This window comes from Silene latifolia, chromosome 1 (genome assembly GCF_048544455.1).
Source record: "Silene latifolia isolate original U9 population chromosome 1, ASM4854445v1, whole genome shotgun sequence".
Taxonomy (NCBI): domain Eukaryota; kingdom Viridiplantae; phylum Streptophyta; class Magnoliopsida; order Caryophyllales; family Caryophyllaceae; genus Silene; species Silene latifolia.
The window spans coordinates 78258982-78274192 of NC_133526.1; the positions used below are offsets into that span (position 1 = coordinate 78258982).

Here is a 15211-nt window from a genome sequence, read left to right on the forward strand (position 1 = left end):
TTTGGGTTAACGAAGAAACTATGACATCCAAGAAACGTCCCCGATCCTGAGATAGTTCATCGGGACACGATATGCATGCATCTTTGGTGTTGTCTTATTTTCTTGATCTTATTATTAGATGTGGATCTTTGGTGTTGAAATTCTTGAATAATGTTGCGGTATATGGTGCTTCTTCATTACGGTATGTATTGTTACAAGTTTGGACTGTAATGGAATTACAATAATTTTAAAAAAAAAAAAGAGGTTCAACAATAACAACGGTTATATTTAAATTACCCGTTGTTAATACTTTCAACAACGGGTGTAGTACCTCTACCCGTTGTCAATGATTTTTTTGACATATTTCATTTTGGCGCAAATTTGGTGAAAATATATTACAACGGGTATATTTTAACCGTTGTAATAAACTTTTGACAGCGGTTGACTTTTATTGACCCGTTGTTATTAACATATAACAACGGTTCTTCTTTGAGCACCCGTTGTCAATAGTTTGTCTTAATAAAAAACTAATATAGAAACCCATACAGCATGTCATACACAAACACACACAACATTATTAGTTCAACCGTTGGTATCCTGTGTTAATTCTTCTCTCTTCCTCGCTTTTTACATTCTCGTCATGCCGCCGCCGCCGATTTCCGACGCCCAGATTCCGTTGCCTTCCCTTATCATCCTGCTCGTTCTCTTTATCATCATCATCAACAGGTATGTTCACTTTAATTTTGTGTTTCGTCATTAGGGTTTTAAGACGATCATCTTGTTTCTTTTTCATGCATCTGTTTGTTTTTCGTCTTCTTTGTTATCTTTATCATCCCGCATCATCTAATTCACTCCTCTTATTAGGGTTTAGGATTTTAGAAGCTCAATCTGTTGTTTTAAATTTTCATTCCTATTAGGGTTTAGGGTTTTAGATAATACTCTGCATGTACGTTGTTAAGTTGTTCATTTCCAGCTATATCATTCATATTTGGGTTTTAGGATTATCATGGGTGAAAAACGTAAAAGAAGTCAAAAGAATAATGAGCCTGGTGATAATAAGTCTGGTGAGAGGGGTGCTACGAAGTGCCGAAAGTCCTTGCGGCTATAGCCGCTAAACAGTAGTTCCAAATAACATGGAGTGAGATGGGTTTCCCTCTTTGGTCCAAATGCGGCTCTTTTCTCCGATTGGATTGGTACTTGCACAAGACAGTTTGTGCCTATCCATTTAGATGATTTTAGAACTTTGAATCCAAAATTGGCGGAGTTATACTTGGCTCGTGTAAAGGAAGGCTTTATTATACCCGATAAAAGCCATGATGAGTATTTAATGCATAAGGCAGCGGATGTCCACAGGCAGTGGAGGTGTGGCGTTGCTAGGGATTGGTTGTATGTGGACAAGGCAATGGGGGAGATGCGTAAGAGCCCACCAGAAAACAAGTGTCCCACCATCAAGCAGGAACAATGGGATCTTTTCAAAAAGATGAGAACTACTGAGAAGTTTCAGGTTAAATATCCTCGCCTTTTAACGATTTACCTATCATTTTTTTAATTAATGAGTCCTTTATATAATCTTTTTATTATCTCATCTACTTGCGCTTTTATATAATTATTTGAAGGCCGTTAGCAGAAGAAATCATGCTAACATTTCATGCAAGAAGGGGAAATTCTATGGTTCTCGAGGCGGTTACAGAAAGATAGAAGAGGACCTCGTAAGTAGCATGCATTATTCCCCTGTGAGACTTTATTTTTTTAATCACACTTGGACTTGCATTGATACAAATTTACGTGTATAAATGTTACCATGTTAATGTGTAGGTGGCAAAGGGAGTGAAAGAGGTGGATCGGCATGTAACTTATAAAGAAGGGCACACGCCTAAAGGATCCCGGTCGTCGTGTGACAAATATGATGAGGAAGTTTTGGCCAACATAGTAAGCATTATTTTATTAAGACGAGTTCATTACTAACTTTATTATTTTAGTGACAAATATAATTTGAAGTTTATTTAATATATTATAGGACAACGTATTGAAAGAGGTAGAAGAAGGGAAATTCACTCTCAGTGGTCGTAATGACGTTCTTGCTAGAGCGATCGGCCGACACGAACATCCAGGTCGTTTGAGGGGCGTCCCGTTACAGGTTGGAGTAATGAAATATTATGGGAAAACTGCCCAGATAAAGAAGAAAAGGAAGACTAAGTCTGAGAAGGCTGACATGGTAACATTTATTCTATTATTTTCATTTAAGTTCAATTCACATGTTATTGTTGGGATAAAAATTGCTGACACATTACATTCTTGGCAAGCAGCTTCAGTTAATGGCATCCGTACTACTAAAGCTGAATGCTGGAGGTAAGCTTTCCGAAGAAGAAGTGAAGATGATGGAGGATGTCATTTCTAAAGGGGGTAATAATAAGGTACAACAGATTGGTCAAGAGGCCGCTACTACCTTGGCAATACATGAGAAGGAAGTATCGGTCAACGACATTCAGAAAGATCAGGTACCTAATAATGCTTCTGAAGTTGTAACAACTAAAGCCGATCAGGTACCTAATACTTCCTTATTTTTCTTTTGTTTTTTTTTTTGGGTAAGATCAGGGGGTGTGTTCACTGCCAGCTCTAATGCTATAACTTCTGACATGGTGCCATTGAATTGGTTAATTTTATTAGGTAAATAATGGGTCTGAAAAGGAGATGCAACTTGAGAAGACGGCTGATGGAAAACAGCATACATCCCCTTCAAGTCAGTTCCTTGTTTTCAGTAAGGTATGCATGAAGTGTTTAATTAGTTAAATTTATATGAATGCTAAAGTTTGTGCAAAAATCAGCCTGAGACAGAAAGCGTTTTTGCAAAATCTTTTGAATGCTGAAGCGTTTTTGCAAAGATATAATAATGTATGTGTATATTCTTCAGGCCGTAAACAAGAGGCCAGTTATTCTTGCTGACCCTAATAGAACCGAAAAGCCACATGTGCGTGTTGGCCGGGGTCTCGTAGAAATGCACACCAAATCTGCGGCGGAAATCGTAGTTCATGGCGAAAAACTTTTGCCGAATCATACCAAAGTAGAGATAACTACGGTCTTACCAGGCCATGAAAACTTGCAACTCGCTGTCCCGATTCGTGACGACATTACCATTCCGGGAGATGCGCTTGGAAGTTTCATCCAATGGCCTGAAACTCACATCTACTTGGCGAAGATATCTCCGTCGCCTCAGCAGCGGAAAGCAGTTGGGGTTAGAAGAAATACCTTTATATATATGTTACATTTTTAATTGTTGAATGTTTTTATATGTTAAATTTATATGTTATTTTTTTTGTAGGGAACAAAAAAGACGGCTTTGGCGGATAAGCCTAAGTCCACGGAAATGCCAACGACCTCGTCGAGACAACAACTTTTTTTTTGGTGAAATGTAAGAAATCTCATTAAGCACAAAACTATTACAAGCTAAATAATTAAGTTTAGCGGATCAAACTACATGAAAATTATACAGTGACAAGTGCATTGATCCAATTCAACTCTTGCTCATAATTCTTCAAGTTCAGCTTCACCCTTGCATGAGCCTGCATCAATCTGAGTATTTGAGTAGTCAATGTAGCAGGTTTTAGTAGAACACCATCTGATCTAGCATTGTTACGTTGCTGCCATATTGCATAGTACATTGCCATAAACGCAAGTGTACACACATTCTTCTTATAAGATGGCCAATTCTTTCTCCCTATCCAAATAATACCATTTCCCATTGGAACTGATATTTGCATGGATAAACAGATAGACTCCAACACCATTTTGGTATACCTGCAATCTTGAAAGAGGTGATTGAAATCCTCCTTCCCATTGTCACAAATGCAACACTGGTCATTAACAGTAACACCATGCCTGAATAGCTTTTCTTTGACATTCAGAGCTTTCCTGAGCAGTAACCAGCAGAAGAAGCTGTGCTTAGGAACCATCCAGCTCTTCCAGATCAACCTTGCCCATCCAACCGGTTGATTTTTCTGCCTGAGCCACTCGTAACCTGAACTGACTGTGTAACCTCTCATGTCTGCAAGCCAACACCCATTGCTGTACCCAGCAGAGAACACATCTCTGACTGAGCAAATAGACTTCCAGTTTCCTCCCATGTGAGTCCTAGGGGAGTGACTAACCCACTCGACCTTTCATATAAATTTGGTGCACCCATTTAACCCACAAACCTGTCAGGGCTTGCTATATATCCACCATACCAACTTCCCCATTGTAGAAATGTGTTCCAAGTAAAGCTATTCTTTAGTCCAAGTCCACCCTCCTTTTTAGGGGAGCAAACCTGGTCCCAATTAACCAAAGGGGTTCTCACATATATACAAGAGCCATCCCAAAGATAGTTCCTACAAATGCTATCAATCTTCCTTAGAACTCCTTTAGGGATTAAGAAAATGCTAGTCCAATAAGTGTAGAGGGAGGTAAGCACAGCTTGAACCATCACTAACCTTCCTGCATAAGATAATTTCCTAGCACCAAAAGATCTAATCCTGTCCACAATTTTATCAACCAAGATTTGACAGTCCTTCTTTCCCATTTTCCCCGCAACAATTGGAATGCCCAGTGCGAAAAGGAATGTTACCCTCAACACAACCAGAAGCATTAATGATATGGTCCCTATCTGTTTTAGGGACCCCATTAAAGTAAATATTTGATTTGAGCTTGTTCATATGCAGTCCAGAAGATTGTGAAAAGGTGGCAAAAGACCTCAACAGTACCATTACAGACTGAGTATCCCCTCTGGAGAATAACAACAGATCGTCTGCAAACATTAGGTGACTCAATTGCAGCCTGCCACACAAAGGATGGAACCTGAACTTCATGTTGGCAGTTGTAAATTGCAGAATCCTAGTGAAATATTCCATAGCAATAGTGAACAAAAGGGGAGATAAGGGATCTCCCTGTCTCAAGCCCTTCTTCCCTTTGAAAAACCCAAAAGGCTCACCATTCAGAACAAGTGAGTATGAAGCAGAAGTGATGCACTCCATAATCATTAGCACCAAATGAGGAGGGAAGTTCAAAGCATTGAGCATCTGATGAATAAAGCTCCAATTAACTGAGTCATATGCTTTCTTGAGATCAACTTTGATGAGGCATCTGGGAGATACAGAAGCTCTCTTGTATAATCTGATAAGATCTTGGCACACTAAGATATTCTCAATAATGTTCCTTCCTTTTATGAAGCCACCTTGATTGGGACTGATAATGTTGGGAAGGACAGTAGCCAACCTTGCACACAGCAATTTAGAGATGACCTTATAGATCACATTGCAGCAAGAAATGGGTCTAAACTGTGTGACATTCTCAGGGATTTCAACTTTAGGAAGAAGAGAAACAATAGTATGGTTAGCTTGCTTTAAAAGCTTGCCATTTTTAAAGAAATCTTTCACCACAGTGCAGACATCCTCTCCCACTATGCTCCAGGCAGTCTTATAAAAACCACTAGAGTACCCATCTGGCCCAGGTGCTTTATGGTCAGGAATGGAGAACACAGCTGTTTTTATCTCCACATCAGAAACAGGTGCCAACAGGATATCCCAATGTTCAGCAGTACAAAGAGGGCCTTTTTGCACCACCTGAACATTAACCTGCTTCACAGAATCCTCAGTACCCAGTAAACCTTGATAGAATCTCAAGAAGGCTTGTTGAATCTGGCCAGGATCAGTCCACACCCCCTGATCATCTGCAACTCTGAAAATTTTGTTCCTAGCTTGTCTCCCTTTAATGCAACTGTGAAAATAACTAGAGTTTGAGTCACCTTCCTTCAACCAAGTAGCCTTTGATTTCTGAAGCAGGAAGCTATCACAAGCTTTCTGCAGCTCCTGAAAATCTTTAGCAGCTTGCTTTTCAGTGTCCATAAGAGCAACATTACCAGGATCCCTTCTCAGCTGATCCTGAACATATTCAAGATGCTTGCGAGCTCTTATGGCATTATTCTCAACATCCTCAAAAAGAGCACTGTTCAATGCCTTCAAGGGTTTCTTAAGAAGTTTCAATCTCCTCACAAAACAAAACATGGGAGTACCATAGACAGGATAGTCCCAAACCTTACTAACACATGGGAGAAAATCATCCACCCCACTCCACATATTAAAAAATTTGAAGCTCTTCCTACTTCTAGAGCCAAATTTGGTATCCTGAATAATACAAGGAGTATGGTCAAAGTAGCCTTCCACATGGAAGTAGGCAGCATAATCAGGTTTCTTCATAACCCACTCATGATTGACCAAGGCCCTATCCAACCTGCTATAAACTCTAGTATTGGCTTCCTGCTTGTTATTCCAAGTAAAGTAAGACCCAGTAGCAGGCATATCAAGAACATTGCAATGATCCACACAATGTTGAAAGTCCTCCATTTCTTCATCTGTTGTTTGCCCCCCAAGCCTTTCAGAAGGCCTTAACACTGTATTAAAATCTCCACACAGCAACCAAGGACCCCTGATTTGATTTGAGAACTGTTCAAGTTTTAACCACAGAATTTTCCTTTCCTGAACTCCATTAAAAGCATAGACCATGGTGAGGTGATAAGATTCACCAGTAGCAAGCTCATCAACACAAACATGGATAAATTGGGCATTATACTCAATGAAGTGGATTTGAAACATATGAGGTTTCCATAACAACCATACTCGTCCTCCTTTATGGCAATGAGAATTAGTAGAAATACACCAGCCATCACAAATATTCTGCCTGATTTGATTTAGAGACGTAGGTTTTACCTTCGTCTCAAGGAGGCCAAATAGTCCAATGTCATGATGGTGCAAGAACCACTTGATGTGTTTCTGTTTAGTTAGACTATTGAGCCCCCTAACATTCCAGAAGCCAATCATTGACCCTTGCCCCCCTCTGGGGGCAAGAAGGGAGTACTTGTACCAATTCCTACTTTGGGAGTAGCATTGTTTAGGGCATCAAGGAAGGAATGATTCCCAAATCTAGACGAGCTACATCCACGGTCCAGCAGTTCCTGCCTACTCAATCTTATGATTGCCCTTGCTGGAGTAGCAACATGATAAGTCCCTTTCTGAGTCCTTGTCACCTGAGATGGAGTAGGTAACATAGCAGGAGTTTGGACAATTGGTATAGATGGTGATCCATTAGTAGTCTTAGAGGTAGGAGTAGGAGTGGGCACCTTTGGAGTAGACACCCTAGAACTGATCTTAATAGTAGGACCAGGAACCTGAGGGGCCTGCACTTTAGGTTGCCATTTCTGAGACACCTTTTTCCTCTGTTGACCTTTGCCTTTAGATTTCTTACAAGCTTGATCAGTATGTACAACACCACCACATACTTTACACAGGATGGGGTTCCACTCAAACTCAACAGAGATGACAATCAGTTTCCCATCCTCATCAAGAAACTGAACCTCTTTAGGCGTAGCTTTGCCAAAGGGGACATCAATAAGCACCCTAGCATAAGCTAGCCTAGTTCTATCCTCTGTTGCTGCATCACATCTAATAAAATCACCCATCAATGCTGCAATACGGGGAATACATTTGCCCCAAAATTTGAGAGGGAGATTAAGTAGTTTAGCCCAAACAGGGACAACCTTCACATCAGCTTTAGTAAGGGGTTCAGAGGCAGACCATGGTCGCACAATCAAAGGTTTGTTGTCAAATAAAAAATGTCCATGTTTTAACACGGCCTCTTGATCTTTTTGTCGACCAAATCTAACCAAAAACACCCCAGACGGTAGGAAAGAAACCCTATCCACCCCATAATCCGCCCATATCCTGTGAATAAAATCCTCCACCACATCCCATGGAGGATTCGCCCCAAGTATGAAGCAAATAACAGAGTGTTTCCAGAAGTTTAATTCCGCCTTAACATCAGCATCAGAAAATACCTCAACAACTTGATGAGGTATTTAATTAACTTCTCCATTTTTTTAAAAATTAACCTCGCTCCCTTTATTTATATTTTGTCTGTATTTATAAAAAGCATGGTAATTTTGTGTAGGGGACAAAAAAGACTGATAAGCCTAAGTCCACAGTCTTACCTGCTACTACTACCTCATCATTGAAAGAGCAGGTTGACGAGGTATTTAATTAAGTACGCTTTTATTTTTATTACTCCAACTAGGATATGTTACCTTTGGATTTTTTATTATTTTAATTATCTACTACATGTGTAGGCTGGTGGTAGTAGCACAAAATCAAAGACTCATTCTTTCCCGGACCTGAAAGTTAGGAGTTTAAACTCCACACAATATAAAGGGAAGGATTACATGCTAAAAGTAAGAACGGTGACGATGATGAGACTGCATGAGGAGGCTGGCCATCGCATAGCCACCGAGCAATTGATAGTTATTCCGCTCGAGGAGGATATTCTAGGGGCTGAGCGCCAAGCGCTTATATCATGGGATCTGCTAGCCGTATGGGCTGGCCTAGACCAGATTGATATAGCACACATATTTGTTTGGATGAAGTAAGTTTCTTAATAAATAATTTCATAGTCTAATATTCTGACTACTAGATAGTGTTTTAAATACCGGAATTAATACCGTAATAATGTAGGATATTGAAATTGAGAGTGATCCCCGAGAAGAATATTCCATCCGATCAATACGTTCCTGTGCCCCTATGTTTTATCTTTATTTATTCCGAATTTCTCGTTCGAACAACGGGTAGATTATATTGCTCAAAGAATTGGCGACAACCAAGAAGCTGATTTTTGGCGCTTATAATGAAAAAGGGTAATAAACAAATTAATATTACGTTTCCCCTACAATTGCATTTTCATAACTAATATATGTACTTGTTAATAATGATGATGTCTCTTGATGTAGGACTCATTGGGTGCTAGCAGCCATCATGCCGACAAGGAATAAAGTTTTCTAGTTGGACTCTTTACATCATCAACCAAGCGAGACTTTTAAGCACTTGATTAATATGTAAGTTTATAATACTGATTTATTTATAATAACATTTTCATTTTTTATTTATAGAAAAAAGGTCTTTCATATTTTTGCCCCTAAAAAAATTAGTTTCTGCCTCCTTTTTTATTTTTTAAAAAAAGGGCCTTTAAGAAGAAAAGAGCAAACGAGCAGATCAACCCACGAAAGATTCGATGTTGGCCCTGATTTTATTACGATAACAGGGGTACGTGCTCAAATACAATAACATTAAGTGCAAAATCTGTGTTTAATACTAATACAATACCTAAAGTTCAAGATTCTGATGTGAGCCTTCTCTCGTCTGTTTTTTTATGTAATAATAGGCCCCTCGCCAGCCAGATAGCATACAATGTGGATACTACGCTTGTCGGTTCATGTTGGAGATTATTAGGCGAAGATATCTCGTTATTCCAGAAAAGGTTAGTAATAATTTAAACATGTGTTTATTACTTTTTTTTAAATTAGAGCTAATGTTGTCTTGCTTGCTGCTATATATACCATGATGTTGCTAATGTTGTCTTGCTTGCTGCTATATATACCATAATGTCTTCTCTTTGTTTTTTCCGCGATGATGCAATCAACCCGTTACAACATTGAGCGGTACTCAAGTATAGATATAGACGAGGTAAGAGACATGTGGGGCAACTACGTCTTAGAATATATTAGAAATGCATGATACTCAGAGTTTAGATCAACTTATTAGTAAATTTTTTGTTGAAGTTAGGGAATGATTAGTTCATGTAAATTCAACTCCTTGTAAGTATATATATATATGATGCATGCTGTTGTGGTTGAATTGAATCTATTGAGTTCGATGAACCCAAATTTGTGATTTATCTTTGCCGTCTTTGGTATATGGTGTTTCACGACATATGCAGGTTTTTGAATGGCATGAAACAAATTTAATTTTTCAAAACATTAGGAGTTCGTAATAAAAACGGTTACTAAAAAAAACCGTTGTGAATACCTTTCACAACGGTTAATAAAAATAACACCGTTGTGAATGACATTCACAAATACCCGCGCATAATATTCAACAACAGGTTTTAATCGAAGAACCGTAGTTAAAACTCTTGGAGGGAAAGTTACAACAACGGGTATTAAACAAAGAACCGTTGTTACTAAAAATTTCAACAACGGGTATTGACCATAAACCCGTTGTCAAAAGACTTCACAATTTTGGAGGGAAAGTTACAACAACGGTTATAAATACGACAACCGTTATTATATAATTCCCTCCAAAATTTTGAAACACTTTCCACAACGGAGAACACCCAACAACAACGGATTTTAACCGTGGTGAATACTTTAGACAACGGTTTCATTAAATAACCAAACCGTTGTAAATACCTTCTACAACGGCCGCTTTAACAACGTCCGCTTTTTGTTTTTACAACGGTTTTTACCCGTTGTTATAGCCTGTATCTGTAGTAGTGAAGTCTACATAGACGACATGATGGTAAAGTCCAAAAATGCAGAAGATCATGTAAAGCATTTGGAAGTAGCATTCGAAATATTGGAAAAATACAACATGAAGCTCAACCCTGCAAAATGCCACTTTGGAGTTTCTGCAGGTAAGTTCCTTGAATACATGGTTACGAAGAGAGGCATAGAAGCCAGCCCAGAACAGATAAAAGCTATCCTGGAACTTCAGTAACCCAAGTGTGTCAAAGATATTCAGAAATTGACAGGCCGGGTAGCTGCCCTGAACCGGTTCATATCAAGATCCTCTGAAAGGTGTAAAACATTTTACAATCTGCTCAGAAAAAATAAACAGTTTTATTGGACGGATGAACATGAGGCAGCCTTTCAAGACTTAAAATCTTATTTGTCATCTCCACCCTTACTGGCCAAACCAGAGAAGGGAGAACCCCTGTCAGTATACTTATCTGTCACTGACACGACAGTCAATGCGATCCTTGTAAAAGAACAGGAAGGCCAACAACATCCGGTCTATTATGTAAGTAAGAGCCTGCTGGATGCTGAGATGAGGTATGGATTACTTGAAAAATATGTTTTAGCTTTAATTATGTCGTGTACTAAACTACGACCCTATTTTGAAAGCCACCCCATTATAGTCAGGACCAACTTACCCATAAAATCTGTCCTGCGCAAGCCTGAATTATCAGGTAGGATGGCCAAGTGGTCAGTTCAAATTAGCACATATGATATTTCTTTTGAACCCAGGGCAGCGATCAAATCGCAGGCCCTAGCAGACTTTGTGGCTGATTTCAGCCCTAACCTAGAACCTGACCTGAAAAAAGAGGTCAACCAATTAGAAAATAAAACCCCAGACCAAGAATGGACTTTGTTCATAGATGGGGCATCCAATGCCAGGGGGACAGAGTTAGGATTAGTGCTTAAATCACCACATGGAGATATGATAACGCAGGCTATAAGCTATGAATTCAAAGCTATTAACAATGAAGCGGAATATGAAGCTCTGATAGCAGGCTTAAAAGTATGTCTAGACCTCGGTGTTCAAAATCTAAAGGTAAAAACTGATTCACTTCTAATTGCCAATCAAATAAAGGGAATTTATACGGCTAAGGATACAAAAATGATTTCGTATTTAGAACATGCAAAAAACCTTACCTCTAAATTTGCTTTATTTGATATAGATCAAATATCAAGAGACCTGAACACACAGGCTGATGCTTTGGCCAACTTAGATTCAAATTTTACCTCTACAATTTTCGATAAAATACCAATTGTTCATTTATTAGAGACAGCCATCAGAAAGCCTAAACAAGTCAACCCTATCAATCAAGATAGTAATTCTTAGACTAAACCCTATTATGATTGGTTTCTCCGAGGAATACTACCTCAGGGGAGACACGAAGCAAGGGCTTTTAAAATTAGAGCTTCAACCTATGCTATTATCAATAACACTTTATTCAAGAGATCGCAGGCTGGACTATACCTAAGATGCTTGGAGCCTGACTTAGCCAAATTAGTACTTTAAGAAATACATGATGGACATTGTGGTAACCATAAAAGAAGAAAAAGCCTAGCAAGTAAAGTACTAAGGACTGGCTACTACTGGCCTACAATGAGGGCTGATATCCTAGAATACTCTTCAAAGTGTGAAGCCTGTCAACTTCATGCACCAATCATACATCAGCCATATGAGGTCCTTCACTCAATTTCTGCACCCTGCCCATTCATGAAGTGGGGCATGGATATTGTAGGAAAGCTGCCTGTAGCTCCAAGACAAAAAGTATTCATGTTGGCTATGACTGATTACTTCTCCAAATGGATCGAGGCTGACTCTTTCAGGCACGTAACTGAAAAAGAAGTAATATCCTTCATCAGAACGAATATTATTTGCAGATATGGAGTCCCATCAGAAATAGTATGTGACAATGGAACCCAATTTGTGGGGAAAAAAACCCAAGCATTTTGCCAAGAATGGAATATCAGCCTGGTAAAATCGACCCCTGGATATCCAAAAGCTAATGGCCAGGCTGAATCCAGTAACAAGGTAGTCGTAAGCTGCCTAAAGAAGAAACTAAAAAGAAGACGAGGCAGATGGGCTGAAGAACTTCCATTAGTACTATGGACAGACATGACAACTCCAAAGACATCAACATGCCAAACACCTTATTCTTTGGTATATGGCTGTGAAGCTGTCATTCCTGCAGAAGTCCGGGTGCCAACATCAAGATATAGCCTGAACAATGTTGAAGCAAACAGAGACCTAATGCAAGATAACCTGGTCCTGACAGAAGAGCTAAGAGACGCTGCCAAAATCAGGATGGCATCATACAAACAAGCAGTAGCCAGGACTTACAATAAAAATGTTAGAATTAGAGTCTTCAAGGAAGGAGACCTCGTCCTACAAAAAGTTTTTCCAAACAAAAAAGAAAAATTAGCAGGCAAGCTTGCCCCCACATGGGAAGGAACCTACTTAATTGATTCAATCGTTGGACAAGGAGCATACAGGCTCCAAACATTAGAAGGAGAAATGATCCCAAGATCTTCGAATGTAACTCATTTGAAATTATTCCATGTATAAAACCGATATCAAGCCATAATCAGGTACAAAATCATATCTTTACTATCAGTAATTCAACCTGATGGGCTATCTGAAAAATTACGTGTTTTATATGCTCTATGTGCAATCCATGTCTATATATTTAACTAATTCAACTCTTCTTATTTTTTGAATCCTGAACAATTATACATGATAAATGTTTATATGCATAAATATTCAGGATTGAGGGCTACTCTACTATATGGCAAAATCTGAAACAAAACTTTGCACTTAATTGTGCCTAACGAGTTGGTAACCATTACCGGATACATTAAATGTCAGGACCAATCAGGCATGAAATAGTTGCCTGACCTGACTAGGTTTACTTCACATGTTTACAAACGGCTGGACGCAGCAAGACGGTGGAAGGGTGTGCCATCCCAACCATTAGTCTAAAAAGCCCTCCTATCAGGCCGAGTACCAAGCCCTCCAGTCAGGCAGGGGACATTAGCCCTCCTCTCAGGCCGGTTTTCCCACCCCTTCAACCACTATGGCCAAAACCATATTTGGTTGAATTACTCACGACAGTTCAAAAAAATATCTCACATGATAACAAAATAGAAATTTTGACAGGTCCACAGGATTGGAAAAACAAAGTTCACAGGTTCAAAGAAATTCAAAAGCAAACCGTATAAGCAAAATTAGCCAAGGAAGGCCATTACGATCATATTAATAAAGCCCTTACCCCCTGGGGCAAAGGCACCAAAATATTCATAAAGGCCAGGGATAGTCTCCCTGACCTGAGCAGAGACAAAGAAAATAAAATTGTTTTGTCCAGGGACATCCTCCCTGGATGGGCCAAATACCAACAAAGAAAAAAATCAAATTACTGCTTCTCTTTAGAAACAGCATCAGCACTCCCACTCTCAGCCTGATCAGCCTTAGCATCAACATCGTGCTCCCCTGGAGAATCGACCTCCTGTTCATTTCCCATGTTATGCAGGTCAGGATACTTTGAAGCAGCAAAAGCCATCTCAGCTTCAGGGTTCCAATTTGCCCTGGCCTCAACAGGCTCCGACATAGCAGCTACCTTCCCCTTAATATAAAAATAAAGGGAAGCATCATCAAGCTTAAACTCTAAATCATCCATCTCCTGGGTGAGCTCTTCATTTCTGTCCAACGCCTCCTTCAAGAGCTGTTTATTTGAATCTGCCTCAGCCTTAGCAGTATCCTTCTCAGCCTGCGCTCTCGCCAAGTCAGCAGCTTTAGCAGCCAGGTCAGCCCATGCAAAGTCCAGTTCAGACTTCAGCTTATCATAATCTGATCTCATCAGGTCAATCCTAGCTACCAGAGAAGTAGTCTGATAAGCATTGTGGAGACAGGCCGCGACACCCTGACCAAAAGCAAAAAGAATAATATGAATATTATGCCATAATAATAAAAACATCCAAACAAAATACACATATTACGCGATACACATAATAATAAAAATAGCGTACCTCCCTCACAGCAGCCAAGGCACTTGCCAAAAGGCTGACAGAGTGGTCCACTGAAGCAACTGCCTGGGTAGCAGTCTCGACAGGGTCAAGGATGAGCATGACATCTGACTTGGAAGCAGCATAATCCCTAATCTTGGCAGCCTCCACATTATCTACCCTGGCTTTCACCTCCCGGACTGGGGCAGATATATCAACATCTTCAATTTTTCTCTTCTGGGCTGCTGAACTTGTTTCAGCAGAGGCAGCAGGAGCGGTAGAAACCTTGGAAGCATCAGGCAATTAAGTTAAATCAATAACAGGCTCAGTATCTCTGCTTCCCTGGGAGCCTTCCTCCTTGATCTTAGCTAACCTGGCTGAGAGGTCAGCCATACCAAATCTGGCAAGGCGAGTAGATGACCTGGTGGCTATAACACAAAACACTACATTAGCAATATAAACTAAATATCACAGAAGAGCCAATGTAAAATCAAAGGAGAAAACAAAATAGACTTACAGCCTTTGAAGGTTTAGGCACCCTGGCAGTACCATCAGCCTTCAAGCAGCGAGGAAGATGGCCAGCCCCGCAACAAAGAGGCCAAGACCTCTCCAAAGGAGGAATAGCAAGGAAAGCAGAAATGTTTGCAGCAGGGTACTCAGTTTCAGTAACCCAGTCATCAACTGCGCACACAAGAGGTATGATTCAATATAATTTTATTTTTATACTAACGAATAAAACATGAAGGATAAGAGAAAAGTTAAAATACTCACCAGCAACAAAAGCTTCATAGTTCAAATATGCCAGATCAGGACCCACAGAATTGGTCCTGATAAACATGTACCCAGCAGCCCAATTCTTGGCATGGCCAC

At 39.7% G+C, this 15211-nt stretch overlaps 1 protein-coding gene across 1 annotated transcript; it reads right to left on the reverse strand.

Moving 5' to 3' along the window:
- Positions 1–3461: 3461 nt before the first annotated feature.
- LOC141649156 (uncharacterized) lies at positions 3462–4438 on the reverse strand. Its single transcript, XM_074457855.1, has 2 exons — positions 4173–4438; positions 3462–4041 (listed from the first exon to the last, which is right to left on the reverse strand). The coding sequence occupies exons 1-2, from the start codon at positions 4436–4438 to the stop codon at positions 3462–3464; spliced, it is 846 nt and encodes a 281-aa protein (XP_074313956.1).
- Positions 4439–15211: the final 10773 nt, after the last annotated feature.

Bases quoted from the DNA above. Each gene is read 5' to 3' on its own strand.
- LOC141649156 (XM_074457855.1), bottom strand. From the start codon at position 4,438: ATGGTTCAAGCTGTGCTTACCTCCCTCTACACTTATTGGACTAGCATT. The intron at 4,042-4,172 runs GTTTGTGGGTTA...TGCTGGGTACAG, and splicing joins TATATAGCAAGCCCTGACAG to CAATGGGTGTTGGCTTGCAG.